Source organism: Acromyrmex echinatior, chromosome 6 (genome assembly GCF_024713525.1).
Source record: "Acromyrmex echinatior isolate Ae372 chromosome 6, ASM2471352v2, whole genome shotgun sequence".
Classification (NCBI taxonomy): domain Eukaryota; kingdom Metazoa; phylum Arthropoda; class Insecta; order Hymenoptera; family Formicidae; genus Acromyrmex; species Acromyrmex echinatior.
Window position 1 is genome coordinate 8,551,783 of NC_141857.1, and position 13,713 is coordinate 8,565,495.

Sequence of the window (13,713 nt, forward strand, 5' to 3'; positions counted from 1 at the left end):
TACTTTATTTTTCTGTAATTTTTATTCTAGTTACATTTTAGTTACAAAATCAAATTTCCTAGAAATACGGATGCATTTTCGAAGCATTTGATTGGTTGTCCAAAGTGCTCGTCGCCATATTTGTATCACCAACCAAGAAATTGGAAACATATCGATGAGTTGTACGCGTTGTGCTCTGATTGGCTACGCCACAATGCAGCAAACACGTTGTCGTCTGGTCCGCCTAACCTTGGACATCAATCTGTCAGACGTTTCAAATGAAACTATTCGGAGCAATTATGATTTAGTCTGAGATAGAATAAACGTTCGGAAGTCCGTCCGCTTCTTATTCCTCGAGAATAAAACAGACATTTTCCTCTGTGCTTCCTCTTTGTAATTTTTTTTGTAAATATATTGTAGTCGTGTCGATAGCCGGTACGCTATAATGCGAGTGCCGAACAAGTTTGTTTTTCTTAGCATTTTTGTGATCCTATCGACTTGCATGAGCAGCATCCAATGCGAGAAAGGAAAACTGGGCGAGGAAGAACTCAAGTCTCAAAAATTTCCACCCTGCGCAGCGTGCAAAGTATTTACCAATAGTTTCAAAAAGGTAAACAGATTTCTAATTTTGAAGTATTTAATAAGTTATATATATTAAAATCTTTTTGTAAGTTAAAATTATCAAAAGAAACGTAACACAGTTGTATTACGTTATTTAGATACATAATTTTAGGATATTTTATAATAATTCTTTCATGAATTATAATTATTTCATAGGGTTTAGAAAAGACAAGCCGTGGAAAGTTTGAAGGTGGAGATAGCGCTTGGGAGGAGGATAAGTTAGGCACATATTCAAGAAGTGAAATACGATTGATTGAGATACAAGAGAACTTATGTAAAGACGTTGAACGTGGTCAGGTGCAGTGTCAATCTTTAGCTGAAGAATTAGAAAATCAGATAGAAGAATGGTGGTTTAAGCATCAAGATACTCATCCAGATATATATGATTATATCTGTATTGAAAAGACAGAGCGCTGTTGTCCAAAAGATCATTATGGCCCAAATTGTACACAGTGTCCAGGATATCCAGATAACATCTGCAATAATAATGGCAAATGTAAAGGGGCTGGCACGAGAAAGGGAAACGGAGGCTGTTTTTGTGAAAAAGGATATATTGGAGACATCTGTTCAGAATGTGCTTCGGGATACTATGAATCTTACAAAGATGAAAAAACTTTGCTATGTTCTGTATGCCATACAGCGTGTGACGGACCTTGCAGAGGTGCTGGTCCAAAGGATTGCGAGAAATGTACTGCTGGATGGGACATGATTGAAAACAAAGGCTGTTTTGACATCAATGAATGTTTAAAAGATGATATTTGTCCTAGCAATCAATTCTGTGTTAATAAAGAAGGAAACTATGCTTGTTTGGGTATATATATTTTCTATTTTTACTAAATTATTTATTTTTGTAATATGGATATACTAAAATAAAAACTTGGAATCTTTTTAGCTTGTGACAAAGCTTGTAATAGTTGCACCGGCGATGGGCCAGACATGTGTATCAGATGCACTGAAGGTTATCATAAACAGGATAATTTATGTATAAGTAAGTACAGTATTATAGAGAACAATATAACATAGTATTTTAAATGTATATTTATAATTTATATTAATTTAGATTCAGATCTTCTTGGCCGCAAGAAACAAGAAAATCTGGCGAGATATCTAACATATTTCGGACTTTGTGTGGCAACATGTATCATTTTGCAGCGTAACATTTATGTTGCAAGCATTATTGGTTTGTTGGTTGCAATGTATATATCTGTCTCAGAATATATGATTGCACATAGCAATGTTCAGGATACGACAACAAACATGGATATTCTAGGACCAGCTTAAATAGAAATCCAATTTAAATTTTCTAAATATAAAGTCATTTCATTGTGTTATATCAAGATAGAGTCATTATCCATATGTAAAATAGATCATATTAAAATTAATATATAATTAATTGTATAAAATGAAAAAATGTCAGAATTTTGCTTTTGTTTATTAATATCTATATATTTGCTTTTCACATAATTATTTCATTTTTATTTAAATATTAAAGTATCTCAAAAATTATATGGCCAGTTTTTTTTAGTATTTTTTTGTCTATCAAAGTTTTAATATTAGCTTCTCATCCAAAATATCTTTGGTTATACAGGGTAATAGGAATCAAGCACGGTAATTCTTGTGTAAGCCAATACAGTTAACAAAACAACTTTATTAATAATTAATCCGCTAAGCGTGCTTGAGTCCTATTGCCCTGTTATATCCAACCATTTTGTATCATTAAGGAGTCTTTACGATTTTAATTTATATCCAAAATATCTTTATTACTGCATATACATATTATATCACATATGCGTATTATATATATTTTATATTATTGTAAATATTATGTCTCAATGTAGAAAAAATAATAAGAAAAGTTATTATACATTTAAAATAAGTATATACATAACAAAACAAAATGTACAACATATATTACTTGGCATTTTTATACTCGTAAAAGATTTAAATGATTTTTGTTGATATACATATATTTCTATAATTTCTGACAGTCATGATGTAATAACATCAACTTCAATAAAGAAAACATAATATTATCAATAATTAATAAAATTTGATTAAAAATTATGATATATATTATGCATTTGGTACAATATATTAATTTATGTCAATACATCATATGTGCACTTACATATAATATTTAATTTAGCAAATATATTACTTGAGTAAAATTGTATTTCCATTCCCTCCCTATTATTAAACAATCTCTTAATACACTAATATTATAGAAATATTTAAATAATATACAAATATTTTTATAAATTATAATATATTTTTATAAATTAATTATTTAAATTTTAAATAATCTCTCATATTTTATAAGGGTAGATATAAATTATTTTAATTCTTGATTACTAGGTTCCTTAATTCGTCGCTAGAAGACCAAAAAATAAGAACACTTTCTCGTATTTAAATTTCAACATTTTATTTATATAAATTCTGTATTAAAAGAAAATTTTATAAGCAATACTCAATATATATATTTTTTGGAAGTAGTTTAAAATTTTTAAACTACTTTTTATATAAGACTAAAATTAATAATTTATTTACACTAGGAGTAAAATATTAAAATAATTTTATTATTATTTGTTTGAGTTTATATTGTGATATCGAATATATTTTCAGTCTTATAAAATGATATTATACTAAAACATTTATATAACAGAAGTATCTTCATGATAACTTTATTAATATGTAGATATAAGCTCTGATATGACTAAATTTTCATAATACCACATTGATGTTTTAATTTTATTTTCTGATTTAGGTATGATATGTATTAACAAGCGATTTTTATCTATCTCGAATTTTGTACGTAGAGAAATTAAAATATATGTTTAATTCGTAAAATGTATAATATTTATGTGCAATATTTTGTATTTAATTCTTTTAATATCCCTGGCGAAAAGTTTTTACGAAAACCTACATAGATTCAGACAAGGTCTTAGTTTTTCGTAGATATACGTAGAGTAACATTGTTTATTTGAGAAACTAAAAAATTCTCCGCCCTCAAAAAATGAGGTTCCACTCTGCGTTCCACTACGAATATCTACGAAAAATTAAGGATTTCTGAGACAAACAAACCTCACTACGAAAAATTAAGAATTTCTAATCTTGTCTCAATAATTTTCTGTACTTTTTCATAAAAATTTTTATTGCGCCACAGATATTATACATGATTAATATTCTTATGCGTGCGTGCGTGCGTGCGTGCGTGCGTGTGTGTATATCTTATATATTATTCGATTAAGCCTAATTGCATTAAGTCTTTGCTCACAGTGCGAGCCTCGCACTAATCTTAAAATAGCTGAAATATCATATGACTATCTAAAAAGAGTTCTTAATTCATCCCTAGGTGAATGAACTGAAAAATAGTTTCTCATAGTTAAATTTTAACAGATTTCTTTTATATATTTCACATTTATCAAACAACTTATACATATAAGCAATACTCATTCACATTTTATCTAACTTTTTGAAGGTATTTCTTGAAAAGTATCAAATCGTTTAAAAAGTAATTTCAAGAATGTTTAATGAAAGATTGTAATACTGGTCATATTCGAATTTGAGTATGTTTAGTTCCGTATAAGGCCATGATATGCATGCTAGTATCATTTTATTCTTATTTAAGTGCTTTGGGACGCAGTCATATAGGTATTTATAATCAATTCTTATTATTCAAGACCATCTTAAGTTTATCTTGAGATGTCACGAACTAATCAGAGGCCATATCAGCGTCTTAAGACATTGGTCTTGAAATAAAAATCAATTGTTAATACCGCAACCATAAATTGCCAATAATGAAAATATACAGTTTCCAGTAATTCACGTAACGTTTTCAGTACTGGCAGTGAATATTAGAACGACTACTGATACATACATCCATTGTTAGCAGTCAGGCAAGTTCTTGCATGATTCATCTTTCTTCTTTTTCTCTCCAACATGGAGAGAAAAAGAAAAAAGATGAACCGTGCAATAAGTTCAGCTAAAAGAACAGGTCAGTATCAATAGCAATAAAATTAGCTAAACTGTCACTAGATGGCTAAACCTGAAAACTGTTTCTTGTATTTATAATTTAACATAATTTCTTTATAAGTAACATTTTCACGTAATTCAGTATAAGCAATACTCAATATTTAATCTATCATGAATTTTTTGAATAGTAATCGATTTTAAAAAAACGTTAGATAATTCAAAAAGTAATTTATTTTTACTAATATCTTGATCATTGCGAAAGTGCGATGGATTAATTATATTTTAATTATTATCAATAAAAATAGCACGAGCAAAAATAATTTTTATAGAAAAGCTGAGATTTCAACATTATTTAATTAAAAATGTTTTGTTTATTTGTACAAGAGTATGTTATATTAATTTTTTACCTAATACTCTGATCAAATATGAAAATCTTCACAATAAAATATTATGATAAAATTAACATAGTTACAGTTATATATCATATTTGCTTACTCAGTGAGAAATGACAATGAAATCGATATCAAATCGATGTCGATTCGACGTTGAAATCATCAAATACGACGATTCGATATTAGGTATGTTTAGCGGACTCAACAGTTAAGTGAATGCTGGCTGTATTCTTTTAGATCATTCAATCAGTATTTTAGATCTGAAAGTACATCAACAACAGCGAGCGCTCACTCAATTGAAAGCAGCCATTGATTCCATTGTCATTTCTCACTGGATAGCTGCAATTATATATTTACACTTGCAGAAATGTAACTGTCGTGTACTGCATGAATCATCAGTGACTTGAACTTTTTGTTCAGGCTATTTGGTATTTTATAGCCTACAAAAAAAGGTTATAATAAAATCATTTTATGCGTAGAAACGTAATTATGATATATAATGCAATAATAGATCTTTTTAATAATAATTTTTGTTGTTTTTTTAACTATTACAAAAAAATAGATGCTATCTAACAAATATAACAAAGAAATAAAAATACTATAGGTCATCGGTATAATAAAATCAAGTCATTAAATGACTTGAAAATTAAATGACTTTAAAATTGGCGCGACACAGAATGTTCAAAATGTCAACGCTAGATGGATAAATACGAAACATTTTCTCATATTTAAATAACGTTTACTATTAGTATTTCTTGTGATGAGAGACATTATCGCCTATCAAATAACTTTATATCCATTTACATTTTTTGGAAGTTTTTTTGGTTCTGATTACCACCTAACCTGAGCTCAAAGATAATCGACTTTTTATCTATTTATATGATCATTCAATATCTTCTCTTAAGAATTATTATTAATGATTTCTTATATTTTTCAATTCTATTAATCGGTATATCGATTTTTTTCATGTAATAATTATTTATCTATTTTGCCGATTTTAGTTAATCTTAATTTTAAAAAATTGCATTTTTATTTTATTAAACATATTTATGGAAGCGAACATGTTTATAAATAAGAGACTTCAATATTTCATTTTCAAAAAATATCACATATGTGTTTATTCCTCGATTAAATATATAATCTCTCTTATAATGTTAAATTACTATGATTGTTATACAATAAATGAATAAAAATGTTCTCAGAGAGAGTAATCAAAAATAGCTAGTAGTTATACTGATTAAACAAAAGTAACTTAAAATGAAATTAATCGTAAAAGTATAGAAGTGTATAAATGTAAATCGGTAATCGAGATAATTAAGAGAAAAAGGGAACTCTACAGAGACGCTATACATATTTATTATTCTGTATAATATTTTTGAATATATTTAAAAAAGCGCCGGTCATGATCGAAGATTCACGATGAACCTTTTCGAAAGGTTGGACTAAAATACGTTGAGACAATCCAGTTATTCGTTGCAAGTGCAATTATTTTTCACATGCGTAGATGCCTAAATTCCTTTCACTCTACTATTTTCGTTAAGACCTAACCATGCATCTCGAATAACCCAAGTAGAACGATTCACCATAAAATCTCACAAACACCCGCGCTCTAATAATTATTATATGAATACATAAAAAGCAGACACAGTGTACTGCTCCACGGGTCTAAAACACGAACAATTCCTCGCTTTAAAACTTGCATATTCCATTTATAAACATAATTTGTTAAACCGATACCATGCGCGTCGTACGCGAGTGTCTATACCGACAGGTCGATAAAGACCCACAGCTCGCGCAGAAGACGGAGACCTATCAAAAATATCATTTACCGACGCATTCTCAGTAGCCGCGTCCACAACGCTCTCTCGTAATTAAACATCGCCAACTTCTCCCGGTCCCTCGCCGATGCCTCAGATTTAGACGTATCAACCCGCCTCGTACCCACGACGCGATCTTTCGGATCGGTTGAACACCTTTGGATACCCGTCGCAGAATCCGAGATAAAAACGTCTCGCCTGTCGCGCAGGTAGACCGGTTGCTTTATATCTCGCTGTAACTAATTCGTGCCGACGACCCGCAGCCGTTGCTACAGCGTTGCGCTTCTCCGCGCGCCTCAAGTTTACACTTTATATTTGCAAGCGCGATCCGCCGCGCGTGCACCTACGCGCTTCGCGCGCGAACGTCGCGTCGGAGGATCGCTGGACGTAGCTCGCGACGAAGGCAGGAATTGAAATTGAGAAAGAGTCGTGAGTCGCAATCGTTGGAATGTCACGAGTACGCGCGGGTAACGACTTCGATTTTCTCCTTTCCGTGCTTGCCGTCTTTCCTTCCCCTCGTTCGTCGTTCTTTTCTATTTTTCTCTGCTCGAGCTTAGGACTACCTAACCATATCGTTTCTCTTTTCTTTCCGCTACGTTCGGGCGGGTGAGGCTGTTAGCTATTGTCATTGATCCGACTGTTTCTACCTGTATACATTCCGATTGTCGATGGCGATTACCTGAAATGGTTAGATTTCTTATTTCGAGCCATCGGATATTTATCGCTCGGTGGCTAAAGTTGCGAATAGTTTCTTGCAATTAAGGTTTCACATGTTTCCTTGTGTATACGTTCTACGTGAGTTTAACATCTTTTCTCATACAGCAGAGATTTCTAAGGGACGCCGTAAAGATATTCTGGATGTCTTTAGGATGTTCCTTGGAGGTTTGTGCTGGAAGGGTTTGTATAAGCGATCGTACTCAATATGATAAATGTCCGTCTTTGTCGTAATTATTGACAATCACTAAAGATCTTTTGACTATATCATTTTAAAGATAAATTCGTTTTTAATGTGACAATTGGGAATAATCGACGCAGAGTGGACGTTTTGATTAATTATTAATTATTTATATAAATGTAGGTAGTATTACTATATATTGCAAGTGTGTAATTATGCGATAAATTTTATAGTGTGTGTAATGTAGGACATACACGTACGTAAGATAATTTAAGAAAGAGAATAGATAATAAAATTTATTTAATAATACGCGTAAACTTGTTTGCATTGAAGCGTTTTGTGAAGATGGTAATGTTTTACAAAAATGCATTTTACATCTAAATCTGCAGATTCATACAAAACTTATTTGTGTATCATTTTAAGCGACACATAAAATAAAGATATATACCGTACGATTATCTAAACGAATATTTTTTTGACCAATTACTAGAGGGCCAAAAAATTTGAAAGTAGTTAAATTTCTTTGTAGTTAAATTTCATCTGTTTTCTTTTATATACTCAACATTACATGACTATCTCGTAAGCTATACTTGATACAACGTTTAATTACGTTAAGATTTTTCAAATGTAGTTTTTTTACTAAAAGCATAATATAAAATCAAAGATAATTTCGTTTTAACAATAATTGAGACAAGGAAGTTTGTAAGAATTTTATAGCGAGTCTTTCTAGATAAACAAGAGATGCCTCAAGATATTTTACATATGATTGTTTTGTACATATCGTAAAATCTCTGTTTTATTTTACTATTTAGATGAATGATGATATTTCAGACCATCCACATAAGACAATCGGAATCTTTAATTTTTAAAGTTTAACATTTCAAGTATCAATTTTATACTCGTTATTATTTTTTGAAAGCATTTTGAAGGCTGTTTATTTTACTAATTACAATTAAAATACATTCTATTATTATTTATAAATACGAATTAAAAAATTCATTTTCTGAGTGAAAAATATGTACATATGTAATATGAAGTTTTAAAAGAAAAAACAATCATTATTACAATTAACGTAGGCAAAAATTTATAACTTAGTTTTTAATATAAATTTTTAATATAAAAATATTTATAAATAGTAGGTTTTTCTAAATAAGGAATTTTAATATTTAAAAGCATTTTTTACAAATCTTATTTTTTAAAATAATTTTGATTTCCTAAATGAGTTTATACATATAACTTAGATAGATTCTCCTTATTAATAATTAATATCTTGTGAGATAAAATATGAATATTAAATATGAATATGAATATTAAAATATGAATGTTAAAAATAAATATTTTAATATAATGTTTATAGTGATATACATACATAGCAATAAATAAAGCAATAAATTCTGTTTTACACCACTAGAGGGATGAAGATTATATTACTTTCTTATATTTAAGATTTCCTATCTCTACTATATATTCTGTGATTAATTGAAGCATATCAACAACTTTATATCCATAATACACATTTTTTGAACGTTTTTTGATATGAAAACTACATAAACCCAATATTTAAAATAAAATTTTCTCATTTAGGTTTAGAGTGAGTAATCTATTAATTATACATATGCATTATAATATATTAATTTATATCTTTTTCTATGTCATATACCTTTTGCGTATGAATGGAAAAATTTCTTATTAATAATAAAGGAACATTTTGTGCTAGAAAATGTTATGGAAAGATTTAAATATCTTAAATTTCATAGACTTCATAATTGAACTTTTCTACATTAAATTTTAAATGCTGCATTACATTAGCGTATAAATTAATAATAATTTTAAAATAACATCATTTATTTAATGTCAAATTTTTTATTTTTCAATAATTACATTAATTGCATCCTTTACAACTGTATTATTATATAAAAATTTCTCTTATCTCTTATCTTTCTACATAAATATAAAACATTACATTTCAAATTTTTTATATCCAATATATTTTTAAACATTTTTCGAAGAAAACTTTATTTATTTGATGAAGTTTAAGATACAATTTTTTTCAATATAAGGATAATATAACGTGATATTCAATCGTTAATGTATCTATAATATCTATATCCAAGCAGAACAAGTCATGATATCCAGTTAACGCTAAATATTCACAGAAAGTTCGATTCATATTGGTTGCGTTCAGCAAAGAAAGCAGCTTTGCAACTGTTGTAAAATTCTTGAATATGATTGGTTTATCATATTATCATATTCAAGAATTTTACAACAGTTGCAAAGCTGCTTTCTCTGTTGAACGCAGCCATTATCAATGTACCGAATATTCCGAAACAGTAAAAGAATCATTATAGAATGTGCAAATATTGATGAAATGTTCAGAATTTATTGTGCGAATACTCCTTGTATATTTCACGAAAATTGCGAGCGAATGAGCAGTATACATCTCCGCCGACAGAGGACCGCGGCGAAGAGCATTTACTCGTAAACAAGAATCATCTGGGAGAGAATATAAGGAGCACTTCGGGTGTGAAGTGGCCCCTAAAATTGGGCTCTAAGATAAAAACACATTATATGTGTTTTTCAAAGTAAAATTTTGTTTTGAAAACTGATTCACGAACGACCTGATCTGGAATTTTGAGCAAAATTAAAATTTTGCGGAGTGTATATGAAACATTCTTGAAATAAGTAATGACATACAAATGATATTTTTAACCGACATTTGAATGTTTCTTTTACTTATCGTAAATATTCGGAATGTTTTGGAGTATTCTTGGAATGTTTTTTGGGGATTTTAGGAACATTTTATGAATATCAGGAATATTTAACGTTTGCTAGGTAACGTCGGAATGATGTTAAAATAAATCGTAAATGATATTTTGGAGTCATTTTATCATTTTGATATTAATGACTTGTTGTTCTGCTTGGGTATGTTCAATATTTTCTTTGGAGAGTTGAATCTTGTATATGCATTACGATTACATATCACTATTGAGTCATAATATTTTCATTTAATGTTTCGATTATAGTTTTAATTTTATGTTATGATTTTATTAAGTTTATATTTAGGATTTTTAAATTATGGAAAAATCCTGAATATATAAATTTAATCATTATGTATGTATATGTACATATATGTATGTATATATGAATATATGTACATTATTCATGTAATAACTGATTATTATATAAATGTAAAAAACTTTTATAAAAAAGCCTTTTATGTGTGTATACATTTCTATTATAAACACTTACTTTAAATTGAATGTGTGACGATCTCATATTTAAACGTTTCATATATACAAATATTTACACATTGAAATATTTAAAGATATATATAGTGAAAAGAAGAAAAAATAAAAGTACACAAACTTAGACAACAAAAATTTAAGAAAATAGATTTAAAAAATATTAGAGTACAGATGATTCTAATAATATCAAAAGAATTATATTATTTCTCTTAAATAGTTTTCACACAGTTTCATATAGTTTTTCTATCTACCATTAGATGGCCAAATATAAGAAAAGTTTCTCTTAATTAAAATTCTTGTACTTTTCTATATATAGCGCATAGTTATGTTACGATGTATAAGCAATACTCAATATATATCATACAGTATATATCATTTTTTGAAAGCAAAATTTCCTTGAGAGACGTAAATGTATTTTAAAAGATAATTTATAATATTATGCTTTTTTTACACAAAGAACACAGAAATGCTCATCACACGGCAAATATTTCTGCATCATGTGTACAGGAACAATTAGATAAAGCAATGGAAAATAAAATCTGTATCATGGCGTTTCATCTTAATAATAAAAATAGCAGATTTCTCCATAATTACCAGAAAAAGATAATAATTGTGAATGCTTTGTTTGCTTACTTAATTGACGATATTGTCGACATTTTATTTGCTAATTGCAGTTTATTTACGCATAAAAATTTCTTGTTTATAGATCAATTATCTATTACACACAAATATAAAATTTAAAGATGAAGACACGTTTGCATACTTACGCACAAGCTGCATTGTATACATGATATTGTCTATAGATCGATTTTCTACAAGCAACTAGCTGTTGCATATAATCACATATTTTCACACTGATCCTTTGTCATATGTATTATCGTCAGAAATTAAAAATCAAATGTTTTCATTCATAAAATACGTCAAAGTAAAACATTTTTTTCTATGTTATCATTTTCAAATGTGAACATATTTATTACAAATTAATACAGAGATGTTATCATTTGCATTACAAATTAATACAAAAATTAAAGAACAGATGTTAAAAGAAGAGCAGTATAAGGACATCATTTATATTAAAAAATTTTATAATATACAATTTTATTTTATAAAATACAATCAAGTAAATCATGGAACAATGAAAAAACTATTATACATTTCTATATTTGTAAAATTAAATAACAATTACATTTTTTTTTATTTTTTATTTAATTTTAACTGGTTATGTTAAATAATAATATAATTGTTCTGTACTGTACTATTATTTTTTAAATTTAAATTATTCCTTTTTACTAATGTTTATGATTATAAGAAATCACAAAAAGATGATTTGAACAATATGTAGTATTGTTATTAAATGTATTGTTATTAAATGTCATTGTTATTAAATGTATTGTTATTAAATGTCAGACAATATCTTATGTTAAAATTCATATTTATGAAAATAGTTCGCAACCAAATAATTAAAAAATAACTGATTTAGGAAAAAGAAATCTAATAGAAATACCTTTTTTAACACTAGATGGAGACATACCATAACATTTTCTCGTAATTAAATATCATTATTTCTACTATATCTTCTATAACGCATCGAATTTACGTATTCAACGACTTTATATCTATAATATATTTTTTGAGACGTTTAAAGGCCTTTCATGTGCTTAATGAAAATCTAAAATAAAACTATTTTAAATCCTTTTGTACAGATACAAATCACTTCTGTAAGAAGTATCTAACAGCAGTTTACAAATAAGGAAAGACGAAATTTACTTCATGCTACTAACTCTACGATCTTGTACTTTTGCGCAGTTTTATTTTATATCATAATTTACTTTTAAATATTAATATGGAAACATATTAATATTTAAGTATTCACTGAAACAATTTAATACCGAAAGAACGGTTTTATGAAATAACCGGGTGAAATATCTAAAAATTTAGCTAGATACAAATCTGATAATAATTTTGTTGTCATCAAATAATTAAAAAGAACACTTAAACGTGATGACAATATTACAAAAACTTTTAACCTCACAACCAATCAATTGCAAGTAGCAAGCGTCCTACATAATTATTTTGATAATCTAAATAAAATTTTTTTCAAATCTACGTATCTAGTTTTAGATACTTCAGCCAAATCATTTTATCATGTAAGTATAAATTGTATAAATACAAATCATTACGCATTTAAATGGAATCAATTATATATATTGTTGTATATTTTTTTAATATATAATTTTGAAATAAATTAAATAATAAGTTAAATTTATATATTTATGCGTATATGTATATATCATATGTATATATCATATGTATATATGTATATATCATATGCATATGTATATATTAGTATGTGCGTGCACATATTGATTTATTCGGTCTTTCCTTTTTCTTTCAATTACATTCTAATTCATATAATATGTAATATTTGAATTTTGGATATTTTATTTATATTTTTAGACCAAATGAATCGTTTCGGTTACATACGCTCCAGATTTTTCTTTATCGTAGGATAGAAGAATAAAAAAATAGAAAGAGAAAGGAGAATCCCGTTTCACATACCCCCTTTTTTAACCCTCGAAGGCTGCTGGCACCTGGACCCAAAACCCCGTTCACCCTTCCAACTTTTTAGAGTTCCCCTTTCTCCAGTCTACAGCCCCTGATTCGAGGCTTTTACCCCCTGTACGATCGCTTGAAGGGTTGTTTTAAATAATAATAACCCAACTCCGATCACACATATAGGACGACGAACTCGTCGAGCTTCAGTATGTTACCGATAAGCTCACATGTCCTTT

At 28.1% G+C, this 13,713-nt stretch overlaps 1 protein-coding gene across 1 annotated transcript; it reads left to right on the top strand.

Moving 5' to 3' along the window:
• The first annotated feature begins 161 nt into the window (after positions 1 to 161).
• Creld (Cysteine rich with EGF like domains) lies at positions 162 to 3,454 on the top strand. The gene is made up of 4 exons (XM_011054674.2): positions 162 to 589; positions 757 to 1,411; positions 1,493 to 1,588; positions 1,661 to 3,454. Exons 1-4 carry the CDS (start codon positions 425 to 427, stop codon positions 1,879 to 1,881), a joined length of 1,137 nt encoding a protein of 378 aa, XP_011052976.1. The 5' UTR covers positions 162 to 424; the 3' UTR covers positions 1,882 to 3,454.
• Positions 3,455 to 13,713: the final 10,259 nt, after the last annotated feature.